Raw genomic sequence first — 16,293 nt, forward strand, 5'->3', positions numbered from 1 at the left:
AGTGCTAAATATTTACATTGAATGCACTAATATTTATCAGACAGTACAAAAATCATTATTTTCACAGACAGACTCCCCTAGTCATTGCTTTTGTATCAATAAAACAGTAGTGGAATATTTGGTCGTGTAGAGAGCAGCATTTCTTTCCATTCTACTTAATAATCACCTGCGATTTTATCAATTGATCCTAATTAGTATTTGCATACACTTTTACCATAACCCGCTATCATGCATTAGAACTGTGAATTTGGGGATACCAATTGCCTTTGGTTATTGTCGTGTGCCCTCGAGTCCATTCTGATTCACAGTGACCCTGTAGGGCAGAACAGAACTGCCCCATAGGGTTTCCTAGGTTGTAGTCTTTACGGGAGCAGATTGCCAGGTGTTTTCTCAGAGTCGCTGGTGGGTTCAAATCACCAACATTTATGTTAGCTGTTGAGGGGATTACTCATTGCACCACCAGGGCTCCTCAGCTGCATTTTAGATGTGCCCAGTTCCCCCTGGAGAGACCCTTGCCAATCACTAAATCCATTCCCTAAAGACTGGCTCTTGATTTTTTTTTTTCTATTGATTTTTCACTAGAGTTCTTTTTCAAATATCTTATGAGTTTAATAAAAAAAAGATGCTTACTCCATGAAATCTTAAAAATATGTTTCATTTTTTCCACATTGACAATGAACATAGATCGAGACTAATATAATTTATTTTCAATTATTTTGGTAAGATGACAACTACCAACCAGAACAAAACTTCACACAGGTTTCTAATGTACAGCGCAGAAGAAAGCTGTAAATATACAGGGTTACTCTTTTTAATATAGTATGGAAACTGATTGCCAAGTAACTGGACAGTGACAAACCGGAGAGATCATTGATTGTTTTAAATTAGGGGAAGCATTTTATCTACCAGTTTTTTTTTGTTTGGTGTATATGTTGGTGTGTAAAGGTTTAACAGCTCAGGTTTAAAAAAAAAAAAAAAATTAACCCATGAATATGCCGGTGACTGTAACAAGATGTTAAAAATGTGAGTATTTCCTAACCTATGCCTGACGCTAGTTGCCATGGAGTTGCTTCCCACTCATGGCAGCCCCATGTGTGCAGAGTACAGCCACTCAATAGGATTTTCAAGACTTCAATTTTTGGAAACAGATCACCAGGCCTGTCTTCTGAGGAGCCTCTGGGTGGGTTTGAACTGCAGACCTTTCAGGTAGTAGTCCAGTGCTGAACCCAGGGACTTCTGTGCCTAAATGCAATAATTGAGTGTATGACAAAGGTATTGAGACCTCTCATTTCAGAATTTGGATAGCTTCTTTACGAAATAGTGGGGCACATTACAAAAAAAAAAAAAAAAGATATCTTTTTGGAAATAAACTTTTCATTTGAGAATAGTTTTACGTTTATAGAAAAGTTGTGAAGACAGTACAGAGAGCTCCCATAAAGCCCACACCCAGCCTTTCCTATTGATAACATCTTACTTGAGTAGGATACATTCATCACAACTAAAAGTCCAGCACTATTACCTAAAAACCATACTTTATTCAGATTTCCTTAGTTTTTATCTAATGTTGTTTTCCTGTTCCAGAGCTCCATCCGGGACCTCACATCACATTTAGTCATCATGTCATCTTAGGCCTATCTAGGCTGTGATGGTTTCTCAGACTTTCCTTGTTTTGAGGAGTACTTGTCAGGTTTTTTTGTTTTTTTTTTTTGAAAGCCCTTGAACTGTGGTTTGTCGGATGTTTTCTTGTGACTGGTGGTGTGGGTTTTTGTGAGGAACACCAGCGAGTACTTATATCTTTTAGTGGGTGTTATCAGATGAGGTATGTTAACTAGCTTGCAATCTTCAAGGTGAGTGACTTGCTAAATTAATAAAAACAATAATATAATAGCAAAGAGTTAGATAATAATAGCAAAGAGTTAGATAGAACTTAAATATATACCAGGTGCTACTCCAAGCACTTTGCATTTGATCTCCATGCAGTTCATCTTTAACAAGGTAGAAATTATTGCTTTCCATAATCTGAGACAAAGATACCTCAAACAACTTGCCCCAACCATGTGTATAATAAGAGTCGACGCTAAGATTTAAATCTAAGATAGTCTGGTCCTAGAGTCTTTGCTTCTAAACACTACACTACACTTCTTCTAGTAGTCTTTAAAATAGCAGGACAATAAAAACATTTAATTTATGGAAAATTTTATTGTTGAAGATTGTTTCTTCCAGTAGATCTGAATATGAAGTGTTGTTGTTGTTAGGTGCCATCGAGTAGGTTCCAACTCATAGCGACCCTACGTACAACAGACCAAAACTCTCCCCAGTCCTGCGCTATCCTCATGATCTTTGTTATGCTTGAGCCCATTGTTGTAGCCACTGTGTCAATTCATCTCATCAAGGGTGTTCCTCTTTTTCACTGACCCTCTACCTTACCAAGCATGATGTCTTTCTCCAGGTACTGATCTCTCCGGATAACATGTTCAAAGGATGTGAGAAGAAGTCTCACCATCCTCTCTTCCAAAGAGCATTCTAGCTGTACCTGTTCCAGGACAGATTTGTTCATTCTTCTTGTGGTCCATGGTATATTCGATAATCTTCACCAACGCCATAATCCAAAGGCATGAATCCTTGTTAGGTCTTCCTTATTCATTTTCCAGATTTCTCATGCTTATGATGTGGTTGAAAACACCATGGCTTGTGTCAGGCACAACTTAGTCCTTAAAGTGACATTTTTGTTTTTAACACTTAAAAGAGGTCTTTTGCATCAGATTTGCCCAATGTAATATGTCTTTTGATTTCTTCACTGCTGCTTTCATGGCTGTTGATTGTGGAGCCAAGTAAAATGAAATCCCACACAACTTCAATCTTTTCTCCGTTTATCATGATGTTGCTTATTGGTCCAGTTGTGAGGATTTTTGTTTTTTTTATGTTGAGGTGCAATCCATACTGAAGGCTATAGTTTTTGATCTTTATCAGTAAGTGTTTCAAGTCCTCTTTCAGAAGGCAAGATTGTGTCATCTGCATAAAACAGGTTGTTAATGACCCCTCCTTCAATCCTGATGCCCCGTTCTTCTTCATATAGTCCAGCTTCTGGGATTATTTGCCCAGCATACAGAATGAGTAACTATGGTGAAAGGATGCAACCCTGACACACACACCTTTCCTGACTTTAAACCATGCAGTATCCCCTTGTTCTGTTTGAATGACTGCCTCTTGATCTATGTATAGGTTCCCCATGAGCACAGTTAAGTGTTCTGGAATCCCCATTCTTCGCAATGTGATCCATAATTTTTTATGATCTACACAGTCAAAGCCTATTTATAGTCAATAAAACACAAGTAAATGTCTTTCTGGTATTCGCTGCTTTCAGCCGGGATCCATCTGACATCAGCAACGATACTCCTTTTGTTCCATGTCCATTTCTGAATCTGGCTTGAAATTCTGGCAGTTCCCTGTTGATGTATGGCTGCAACTGCTTTTGAATGATCTTCAGCAAAATTTTACTTCATGCGTCTGTCAGTTTGTTCTACTGTGGTGGCTTGTGTGTTACTTTGACGCTGGATGCTACGACAACGGTTTTCAAATACCGGCAGGGTCACTGTCTTAGTTATCTAGTGCTGCTGTAACAGAAATACAACAAGTGGATGACTTCAACAAACAGAAGTTTATTCTCTCACAGTCTAGTAGGCTAGACGTCTGAATTCAGAGTGTCTGCTCCAGGGAAAGGCTTTCTCTGTCTGCTCTGGAGGAAGGTCCATATCATATTAATCTTCCCCTGGTCTAGGGGCCTCTACACACAGAAGCCTTGGGTCCAAAGGATATGCTCTGCTTCTGGTGTTGTTTTCTTGGTGGTATGAGGGCTCCTTGTCTCTCTGCTCACTTTTCTCTTTTATATCTCAGACAAGATTGGCTGAAGACACAACCTAATTTTACAGATTGAGTCCTGCTCTATTAAGATAATTGCCACTAATCCCACCTCATTAACATCATAGAGATAAGATTTACAACACATAGGAAAATCACATCAGATGACCAAATGATGGACAGTCACATAATATTGGGAATCATGGCCAAGCCAAGTTGACAGATATCTTGGGGGACACAATTCAATCTATAACAGTCACCCATGATGGAAAGGTTTCAGCTGAGCTTCCAGACTAAGATGGACTAAGAAGGACCTTCTTAATCTACATCTGAAAAAAATTAGCCAGTGAAAGCCTTATGAATAGCAGCAGAGCATTTCCTGGATATGCAATAGCAGCGGTTAAAGTGCTCAGCTGCTAACCGGAAGGTCCATGGTTCAAACCTACAAGCCACCCCGTGGGAGAAGGTTGTGACAGTCTGCTTCCATAAAGATTTACAGCCTTAGAAACCCTATGGGGCAGGTCTCTGTACTGTACAGTCACTATGAGTCAGAATCGACTGGACAGCAATGGGTTTGTTTGTTTTTGTTTTTTGGTTCAAGGTGTTAGGTATTTAATATTAATGAGACCATATGCTATTTCCTAGGAACTTGTAGGTGAATAAGCTAATCTGAATCATTGCTACATTTTTCCTCCTATTTACGTTCTTGCTCCAATTGAGAAAACAGGTTGTGATCGCTTTAAAAGAATTGACTAGAAACGAAATATTCCAGTTATCTGAATTTTCTTGTTGGTTGAGCATTACTTAAACATCCTCCTCCCAAAATCCACAGACACATCCAAATTTTTTTCGAGCTTTGTCAGAAATAAGATATACGTGTGTGTGTGTATATATATATATAAATGTGCATCTTTTTATTCCTTGAAAATAGAAATTCGGAAGAAATAAATACATTTTATTTCTTTTTGATGACTCAGGCTCATCTGGTAAGCAGTAACCTTCATCCTTCATTTTCGTGTATTCCTTTCAGAAATTAGAATGCAGCGAGGTTACATTTTTAAAGTTTACAGCAAACACGAATTTGACAATAAACCAGGAGCATCTGGTTAGTACAGACTGTACACCTAATGGAACTGCTCTGTGAAGATTACCACTTAGCACACTGAAATACTTCACTCACTAGGCAGGTAGTGGAGGACCCTGCTGAGTTCAGGGCTTATGGAACAGCCTAGCCTCCATCATTATGTAGCCTTGACCTGGGTGAAGTTTATCATTAGAGTGTCGTATATACTTCCTCGAATCAAACAACTGCAACAAGCAAATAAATAAATAAATCTAAATGTTTGTCAAGTTGAGTATAATATAAATAAAATCATAGTAAGTTTATTTGCCTATAATTGAATTGGTACTAATTAATTCTGGAAAATACGATAGCATTATACAAGATTTTCACTTATTCTGAGGTACTTTTCATTGTTAATTTGACTCCTCTATTGACTTTCTATGTCTTTGAATGCATGTTGAAAAAATTCTAAAAGATTGAAAAAGAAAAGAATGTGTCCTCTAAAGTGACTTCTTATTACTTCTAGTTCCCTAGTCTATTTTGACATTTATGCGCGGAATCATATGTATTTGGTTACCAGTGGAAATTCACTAAATGTGTTCAGTAATTTGGATGCATATTTTTCTTGCGATGGTTGATAGTGGTAGGATCCCTGGAAGCAATGTTCCATTACATTGAAGGTTATGCAAGGTCAGATCTCTTTAGCTGAGACACATAACAACATTAGTGCTGAATTTGCAACTCCAAATGAGACCTTTTTAATCCCAAATCAGTTTTCTAGACTAGCAGGGAAATCAGGGAGTTTGGAAAAGCAGATATGTCCCTACTATTGTAGCTGATCACATCTTGAGTAAAACTGTACTTTTCATGATAAGTGTTCTCTGAGGCCCAGTCACTTAGCTTTCTAGTACTGCTGGGCAGCACTACAGAAAAAAATTCCGAATTTCAACAGCACTTATAAATAATTTGGACACTGCTAGAATAGTGTTAGAAAACTGGTACTCTCACAGTCTCTATGAGACAAGAAGGATGAGTAGGGGAAACAGCTCATTAATATGGTTACATATATCTAGGAATATCTAGATTCCATATTTCTCAGTGAAGCCACAAAGGGGAAAGAAAAAGAGAGCATACATAATTCCTGACCCATCTTAGGTCTGACTTTACCTTAAAAAAAATCTCATTTTTGTTTTAGACAAACAAGGTACAGGGGAGTGAAAAGCAAATACAGTGTTACATGCAAACAATGGAATTTTCCCTGAATCCCATATTTAAGCATGATAACACATAATTTTAACAAGTATAAGCCAATGGAATAGAAATTTGCTGTTTTCCAGGGTTGTGTTATTGATCACAGCAGGAAAGGAATTAGTCACAAGAGGCTTCGCTTCTTTCAAAGTACCCTGATTATACTGTGTCCATACAGTTTTCATAATGCTGGAAGCACATGCCAAGGCTCCATCTCATGACTCTCCCCAGTGGAGAAAATCTTAGAAAGTTTTCCCCAAAGGAAAAGATCAGTTGATTGCTATCCATGTGCAATAATCTAGTTTTCTAAAGATGATGAAAGGAAATCAATTATTTTGAGAGATTAAGTTCTAAAAAAACTCTGGAAAAAGTTCTTCACTTTTCTGAGTTTCTACTCCTGGGCGATCTTCATCTGGCTTGGCATGTCTCTTCTGGTCTCTGCTTTGCTTGCTTATTTAATCTCTTTGATATTTCAAAAGAGATTGTCTCAAGATGCACCCTACATACACTAATCATGCCTCATAAACATAACAAAGACAAGCATTCCCAAATGGGATTATAACTACAGGCATACATGTTAGGATTTACAACACTTATTATGGAGGGACATAATTCAATCCAGAACAACCATAGATCACAAATGAGTCTCCTTATTAGTCTAATTTATTCACCATCCCCTACTCCTACTCTTTTCTATAGCAAATAGCTGGTCTAGGAAGATATTTCTCCTTAAAGATGAAAAAGTTAAAAATGGTCAAGTATAGACCCTATGCCAAGCAGAAAGGAGTATAAGATACTAACACTTGCCTGTAACCTGCACCTTAACTTGATCATTCACTACATGGTCATGTAGAAGACCTTATCATTACCATATCTTTAACCATACTTATTCAATGTGTATGCTGAGCAAATAATCCAAGAAGCTGTACTATAGGAATAAGAACACAACACCAGGATAGGAGGAAGACTCATTAACAACCTGAAATGTGCTGATGACACAACTTTGCTTTCTTAAAGCAAAGAGGGCTTAAAACACTTACTGATGAAGACCAAAGAGAGTAGCCTTCAGTATGGATTACACCACAACATAAAGAAAACAAAATTCTCACAACTGGGCCAATGAGCAACATCATGATAGACAGAGAAAAGACTGAACTTGTAAAAGATTTCGTTTTACTTGGCTCCACAATCAACACCCATGGAAGCAGCAGTCAAGAAATCAAAAAAACATATTGTCTTGGGCAAATCTGCTGCAAAAGATCTTTTTGAATTGTTAAAAAGCAAATATGTTCACTTTGAAGACTAAGGTGCACTTGACCTAAGCCATGGCATTTTCAATCACCTCATATACAAGTGAAAGCTGGACAATGAACAAGGAAGACTTAAGAAAAATTGATGCGTTTTAATTATGGTGTCAACAATATACCATGGACCACCAGAAGAATGAACAAATCTGTGTTTGAATAAGTATAGCTAGAATGTTCCTTAGAAGCAAGAATGGTGAGACTTCATTTCGTGTACTTTGGACATGTTATCAAGAGGAACCAGTCCCTGGAGAAGGACATCATACTAGGTAGAGTATACTGTCAGAGAAAAAGAGGAACACTCTCAATGAGATGGATTGACACAGTGGCTGCAACAATGGGCTCAAAATGAGCAATGATTTTGAGGATGGCACAGGACTTGGCAGTGTTTCATTATCAGCATTGACAACAATCATGACCATTAACTTTGAGGTTTCCAAAAGCTCAATTTCCATCCTCACTTCTGATCATATTACCCTTTATAGTATCCTGACTTCAATAATTCTCAACCCCAGGAAGACCTTCAATTATTCAACCTTGCCATCTTTTCTTTTTTAATGTCCTTAGATCCACTCATAGTCATAAAATTGCTAGGATAAAAATAGTTTTTAAGGAATTACATTCTACCAAAATCAGAGAGTAATTCTTCCCTTTGGGCTTCATAAAATAGTATTTCATTAAAATGTAAGAGGATATTTTCAACAGTATTTTTAGGAAAAAATTAGCCACAGGAAGGAGAAATAGTCTTCCTTTTAACAATTTTCAATATATGTGAGTGACGTATTTCTGGAGTTTAAGTCAGTTGAACAATAGTTAGAAAACATAAAAAATGGTTCAATCTTGACGGAAGAAATCTTTATACTTTCAAGAAGTGTAAATTGACCTAACAGGCATATGTTTCACGCAGCTTTGGGTAAACATTTTTTGTTTTAATTAAACTCTCAATACTTACCAAATAGTTGTGAATTCTATATTACACTTCCGGATTAATACTTGCCATGTGTGTTGTCAGTTTAGGACAGAGTCATATGCTTAGATAAAATAGCAGTACCTTATAAAGATGTCTGACAAGGATACATGCCTGAATAGGTGATCATTCAAAATCTGAGAGGTGACTCAAGGAATCCCTGAGGGCAAAGCCAAGATTCTTTTCCAGAAGCAATTTCAGCTCCGTTCTGGGGCCTTGGGGGTGTAGTGGTTAAGCATTTGTTCAGCAGTTTGAATTCACCAGTCTCTCCTTCAAAACGCTATGGGAGCAGTTCTACTCTATCCTATGGGGTGGTTATGAGCTAGAATTGACTTGACGGCAAATTTTTTGTGTGTGTGTGCTTTAAGTGAAAGTTTACAGCTCAGGTTAGTTCCTTGTACAAAAATTTATACACACATTGTTAGAAAACATGACCGTAATTTCTCTCCCTGTAATGTGACAGCACACTCCTCCTTTTCACCCCAGATTTCCCATGTCCATTCAACCAGCTCCTGTCCCTTTTTGCCTCTTCATCTTACCTTCAGACAGAAGCTGCCCATTTAGTCTCATGTATCTACTTGACCTAAGAAGCACACTCTATGAGTATCATTTTATGTCTTATAGTCCAGTCTAATCTTTGTCTGAAGGGTTGGCTTCAGGAATGGTTTTAGTTCTGGGCTAACAGAGAGTGCAGGGGCCATGTCTTCTTGATTCCTCCACTCTCAGTCAGACCATGAAGTCTGGTCTTTTTACTAGAATTTGAGTTCTGCACCCCACTTTTCTCCTGCTCCATCAGGGGCTCTCTGTTGTGTTCTTTCCAGGGCAGTCACTGGTGGTGGCCAGGCACCATCTAGTTCTTCTTGTCTCAGGCTCATGGAGTCTCTGTCTTATGTGGCCCTTTCTGTCCCTTGGGCTCCTATTTTCCTTGTGCCTTTGGTGTTCTTCACGCTCCTTTGCTCCAGGTGGGTTGGGACCGACTGATGCATCTTAGATGGCCACTAGAGAGCCACTCACCAAAGTAGGATGCAGAAAGTTTTCTTAATAAACTCTGTTATAACAGTTGCCCTAGATGTCCCCTGAAACCATGGTCCCCAGACCACCGACCCTGCTAGTCTGTCCTGACAATGTTATCCTTTTTGGTACCCTACAACTCTGGCACCTAAGCTGTGCCTGACACATAGTTGACCTTCAGTAAATAGCTTTTGAATGATTAAATGAATAAACAGCTTGTTTCAGTGAATAAATTATTGCATAGTTAACATCAGACAAAGGTTAAAATAGATTTATAGTTTAGGCTCATTTGTATCCATATTTCATTACAATTGTATTTTAAAGAAAAGAGGTTTGATTCTGCATATTTTGTTTTCATCTGAAGACCATATATATATATTTTGTTTCATAAATTAGTTTTAATATTAACTTAAGAGAAAGAACAGTCAAATGGATATGTTGATTTAAATATTCAGTAGGGGATGAGCAATTTTATTAGACTTTGTTTCATTTTTAAAAATACATAGAATAAAATAAAATTGATATTTACATTTTGGTAGTACCAATTGGAGATAACAGGCAGAAAATGGACCAAGAGGAAGTATCTATAAATTGTAATGTTTGCAGTGTCAATACACAGATGTATAGCCATTTTGTATCTCTAAAAACAATAAATTAAATACCTTTCTCTCGTGTTTTAAGTTACGCTGTTCTCCTGGCTTATTGTAATTAAATGTATGAGGAATTGGGTATCCTTTTGAAAGTATTTATGAAATAATGTTTATATCGGCAGAAATAAACTATCTGTTCATCTTCTAAATTGTGAAGTCAAAAATGTCTATTATGTATTTTTTTTTTTTAATGCTTAATTTGTGTTTGCCATTTTCAGAAATCGAAAAGGGAGGATGTGGAGACCCCGGAATTCCTGCCTATGGGAAACGGACGGGCAGTAGTTTTCTCCACGGAGATGTCCTGACGTTTGAGTGCCAGGCTGCATTTGAGCTGGTGGGGGAGAGAGTTATCACCTGTCAGCAGAACAATCAGTGGTCTGGCAACAAGCCCAGTTGTGTATGTGAGTACAGCGCCTTGACTGGGTCCTCATTCTCTCTGGCAACTGCCTTGCAAGGGGAAAGAAGAAGAAAGAAGCAAAGCGGGCACTGAGGGAGGGCCGCTCTCAAAATAGCTTAGCCCTGCTTCATTTACCAGACACATACAAGGATATTTTCAAACACGTACTTTCCTAATTTCTTCACTTAATTAAAACTAATTAATGACTATATTATGTCTGTTAAGTAAAATATAGTGAGAGCTTTTTACTAGAAAGAACATAAAACACACCAGTGCTTCCATCAATAGCTTTTGATGACAGACTATATTGGACATCAATACATCAGTGGACTATTTTATGACTCAGTAACGTTGTATACCACTCAAACACAAGTTGTTCCCTAGTGTGGAACGTGGGTGGTAGTATCGGTTTGGAATTCAATGGAATAGTTGCCTGGTGCTCGTAAGTATAGTGTTTTAGCAAGTAGAAAAATACAGACAATTTAAAAGGAAACTTTTTTTCTAATAGTTAAGTGTAACAGTAACAGAAGACATATTATGAAATCTTGTAGAATTAGAAGCAAAATCATACCATAAGTCCAACAGTCACTCTCTCCAAAAAGGAAAACTTTTATGTCTTTATATCTTTATCTATACCTATATCTATCTGCATATCTTTAGAAAGCCTGGTGGCATAGTGGTTAAGAGTTATGGGTGCTAACCAAAAGGTTGGCAGTTTGAATCCACCAGGCACTCCTTGGAAACCCTATGGAGCAGCTCTACTCTATCTTATAGGGTAGCCATGAGTCAGAATTGACTCAACGGCAATGGGTTTGGTTTTATTGGTTTATATATCTTTAAGTACACAGTCTTAAAAGTAATTTTTCAAGGGATTTTTCCATTGACCAACTAGAACATGGTACAGTTTTCGAAGTTATTATCTTATTAATCTTTACCCTGTAACTAATAAAAATTTTAAGAAACTTTAAAAAGATTAACTTTAAAGGTAAATATAAAATATAACAATAAAAATGAAAAGGCAGAAGCCTGAATAGAACGAATATGATTTTCTGGAAATTATTTCTATGATACACATATATATTTTCATATTAGTATTTGTTCATCTGAAGGCAGAACATTTATAACTAGAAATTATAACATTTCAGTCCATCTGATAGGCTCATTTTTAATTAAGCCTGTAATTGATTACATATAAGCTCTGTGAAATACTCTATTTACAATTTAAGGAAAAAGTCAATTTAACGATCCTGAATTACTAGTTTAGAAGTAGTTGCATAATGATTGTCATCTGCAGACATGGATTTCTTTCCTAAGTTCTTAGCCGTCAGTTTCATGGTGCCAATGCTTTGGATTTGTGTAAAATTATTTGAAAATCTATTTGTGTCTTCACAGTTTCATGTTTCTTCAACTTTACTGCACCGTCAGGGATTATTCTCTCACCAAATTATCCAGAGGAATATGGTAACAACATGAACTGTGTTTGGTTGATTATATCTGAGCCTGGAAGCAGAATTCACCTCATTTTTAACGATTTTGATGTGGAACCTCAGTTTGACTTCCTTGCAGTCAAAGACGACGGGATTTCTGATATAACAGTTCTTGGTACTTTTTCTGGCAATGAAGTGCCTTCCCAGCTGGCCAGCAGTGGGCACATAGTCCGCTTGGAATTTCAGTCTGATCACTCTACTACTGGCAGGGGGTTCAACATCACTTACACAAGTAAGTGCTCCTACATGAACGCCACCTTCATGTTCCCACCTTATTTACTAATACAGGGTTGGTATTTCAGATATTTTACAGTGATTATAAGAATAATGATGGTAGGAGAATTATATAACATCATTGCTATAACCTAAAAAAAAAAAAAAATCACCTATTTGGTGGTCACACCTGTAGTAACGGACTGGATCTCTCTCCTTTCTTCTCTCTTCCTTCCTTCCTGCCTTCTTTCTTACCTTCCTACCTTCCTTCCTGCCTGCCTTCCTTCTTTCCTTCCTGCTTTCCTACTACAAGATACTATAGTATAAAGTATTGAGTCATTTAAAGTTAGGAGTAATGGAATCAAATCCCAGCATTTGTATATACTTAGTGGATTTTGATACGACACCTAACTTCTCTTTGCTGCAGGTTTCTCACTTAAAGAATTGACAGAATATGAACATTTACTTAAATGTATGGTTGAGGGAATAAAATGAAATAATAAAAGTGTTAATATGAGTAACAGTAAGTTATCATTTGATCGCTTACTTCTTTTAGGCACTGAGCTTAGAATCTAACAGTAATTGTTCCATCGAATGCTACAGCAACTCTGGGATATAGACTTGATAGCTCTCATTTTGTAAATAAAGATAGCTATGTTCAGATCATTAATCTGCCCAAAGTCAGATAAAAAGCACAAGGGCCAGTATTGTAACCAGACATATCTAAACCTATACTCTCTCTGCCTGTTGTATTTCTTCTCATTTTTTCTTAGTTCATAAGAAAAGTGCTTTTCAAAGTGTAAAGTGCTATATGAATAGTAATTATATCTATTTATCCCTCTGTGTTTTCTCCCTCTTTCACTTTCAAATTCTCAGTAGCTGCTGATCCTTTTATTTAATGTTTTAACTTATCTAACTATGAATAATGTAACTGACATTGAGGGCACGAATCGCTTCATATTTTTTTCCTTCATTTTTCAATACACATAATATTCAAGCGTTTTTACCCTAATTATACATTCGTCCTCTTTCTTTTCAGCATTTGGTCAGAATGAGTGCCACGATCCCGGTATCCCTATAAATGGACGGCGTTTTGGTGATAGGTTTCTCCTTGGGAGTTCGGTTTCCTTCCACTGTGACGACGGCTTTGTCAAAACCCAAGGGTCGGAGTCCATCACCTGCACCCTGCAGGATGGAAATGTCGTATGGAGTGCCACCGTTCCCCGGTGCGAAGGTGTGTGTCTGGCATCACTGGGCAGAGCATTTTTCTTTAAAATGGAACTTCTAACTTAAAAACAAACAAGAAATGAAATTTTTAGGTAGTTGTTTTGTTACTCTTAGCCCCCCCCCCACACACACGCACGCACGCGCACACACACACACGCACAAACCATTGCAGTCGGGTGGATTCTGACTCAGAGCAATGCTATAGGACAGAATAGAACTGCCCCCATAAGGTTTCCAAGGAGCAACTAGTGGATTCCCACCGCTGACCTTGTGGTTAGCAGCCATAGCTCTTAACCACTGTGCCATCAGGACTCCACTCTTCCATAAACCAAAAAAAACCATTGCCGTCGAGTCATTCTGACTCATAGCGACCCTACAGGATAGAGTAGAACGCCCCACAGAGTTTCCAAGGAGCACCTGGTAGATTCACACTGCCGATCTTTTGGTTAGCTGCCATAGCACTTAACCACTGCCCCACCAGGGTTTCCCCACTCTTCCATACCTGACTTAAATACTGCCTAATATTCTTCTTTTCATTTCTGTTTGTTAATGGTTGCCTGTGTTATAAAACTGGACGAAATTTTCTAAAGCAGAAAGATATTACCTTTAATTAAGACTCATTTTAAAAACCTTTACTTGAAATATGTGCTCACATCTCGCTTATCAGACTAGTCCATGCATTCAGTCAGTCAAAAAAAAAAAAAAAAAACACATCTTCGGTAAATAACAAAGACATGCAAATTTAAAAGGAAAAATAAAATGCCATTCTTGTGGATTAGATTGGCAAAGATTTAAAAATACTAATATGATGTAATATTGGCAAGGTTGTGGGGGAGCTGGCATTTTCCAGCCATGCTATTAGGGTGTAAAACCACATCATCTTGATATAAATTTATATTAAGAGTCTTACTCTTTTCTTCTTGCTTTTCGAGTTATGAATTGTATGTCTGTATCAATATCATCAGGAAACACACAGGCAACTCTGAGAAAATATTTGTTTAAGGATGTTGTTTGTAGCACTATTTATAACAGCGAAGGACTGGGAAAAACTAAACTTCCAACAATAGAGATTGTTTAAATGAATTTTGATGTGTTCATACACTAGGATAACATACATCATTAAGAAAGTTTATAACATGAAAGATGCTCGTGCTACGTTATTAAGGAGAACACCACGTGTGTAGTAATACTGCGTTTTGAACATACAAATATATCTGCATCTCATTATAATAACTTAAAAAAAAAACTGAAAAAGGTACACACCAAAATGTTAACTGTGGTTATGAACTCTTTTTCTACTCTTCTTTATTTTTATTTTCTTGATTTAATGTGTGTTTCTTTCATAAGTAAATAGAAAAATATGTCAAACATAGCATAGTATACTGTATAAGATTACTATCCTCTACAGAATGACCTCACATGTCATTACCAAGCCTGTGATCCTTTCAAACTTTATGGCAAGTCTAATCAGAGCCACAATCTGAATGTAGATGAACTAAACTCCTAAATATCTAATCAGTGGGATGAAGGAGTTGGGTTATGCTACCCTACATCAACCTGCCCCCACCCCTACCTTCGAACCTATTTACCATTATTTTTTTGAGGGGGAACTTAAGCAGGTAGTATTCATAGCATTGGCTGCAAGTGTTAAAATTACTGAAAGATGTTCTATTTTACATTCTTTTGTAAATTGTTAGAATAATTCAGTGGGCAGTGAGCATCACCAGGGTATATAATACTGTTAGACTGAAGGACAAGAAAATAATAGTAGAATTTTTATAATTATTATCAAAAATTTTTCATTTATATTTTTATGTTTTACATTTTATAAAATGTTAATAAATTAACAAATTTTTTATCATTTACAAATAAATAAATATACATATATGGATGCTCAAATATATGATACTAACATTGTTGTTCCACCACTCGTCTGTAAGTTTGTCATACTTTGGTGGCTTGCGTGTTGCTGTGATGCTGGAAGCTATGCCACTGGTATTTCAAATAATCACCAAGGTCACCTTTGGTGGACAGGTTTCAGTGGAACTTCCAAACTAAGACACGCTGGGAAGAAGGACCAGGCTATTTACTTCTGGAAAAACTGGCCAGTGAAAAACCTTATGAATAGCAGTGTAACACTGATATAATGCTACAAGATGAGCCCCTCTGGTTGGAAGGCACTCAAAATAAAACTGAGGAAGAGTTGCCTTCTCCAAGTGGAATTGACCTTAATAATGTAGAGTAAAGCCTTCAGGACCTTCATTTGCTGATGTGGCATGACTGAAAATAGGAATAAACAGCTGCAAACAATTGAAGTGTTTCAATAAATGGAAGCTGTGTTTGAGATGTGAGCTCATCTATGCCAAGAAATTTGGAAGAGAGCTATCTGGCCAACTGACTGGAAGAGATACATATTTGTGCCCATTCCAAAGAAAGGTGATCCAACAGAATGTGGAAATTATTATACAATACCAATAATATCACACGCAAGTAAAATTTTGCTGAAGATAATTCAAAAATGGTTGCAGCAGTAGATCAACTGAGGACTGCTGAAATTCAAACCAGATTCAGAAGAAGACGTGGAATGAGGGATATCATTGCTGATGTCAGATGGATCATGGCTGAAAGGAGAGAATACCAGAAAAATGTTTACTTGTGTTTTATTGACTATGCAAAGGCATTTGAATGTGTCTTCTTCTTCTGGCCATTGAGTTGATTCTTAGTGACCATATAGGACAGAGTAAACTGCCCCATGGAGTTTCCAAGGAGCACCTGGTGAATTTGAACTGCTAGCCTTTTGGTTAGCAGCCATAGCTCTTAATCACTATGCCACCATGGTTTCCATGGAGCATAACAGATTATGGATAA

The 16,293-nt window shown here is 37.3% G+C and overlaps 1 protein-coding gene across 1 annotated transcript in view; it reads left to right on the forward strand.

Moving 5' to 3' along the window:
• CSMD1 (CUB and Sushi multiple domains 1) overlaps positions 1–16,293 on the forward strand; it is a 2,087,969-nt gene that overhangs the window by 1,610,961 nt on the left and 460,715 nt on the right. The window contains exons 13-15 of the mRNA XM_049902971.1: positions 10,320–10,502; positions 11,891–12,217; positions 13,238–13,432. Of these exons, the coding sequence (XP_049758928.1) occupies positions 10,320–10,502; positions 11,891–12,217; positions 13,238–13,432 (705 nt within the window). The remainder of the gene's footprint in view (positions 1–10,319; positions 10,503–11,890; positions 12,218–13,237; positions 13,433–16,293) is intronic.

Source organism: Elephas maximus, chromosome 12 (genome assembly GCF_024166365.1).
Source record: "Elephas maximus indicus isolate mEleMax1 chromosome 12, mEleMax1 primary haplotype, whole genome shotgun sequence".
In the NCBI taxonomy this organism is placed as follows: Eukaryota; Metazoa; Chordata; class Mammalia; order Proboscidea; family Elephantidae; genus Elephas; species Elephas maximus.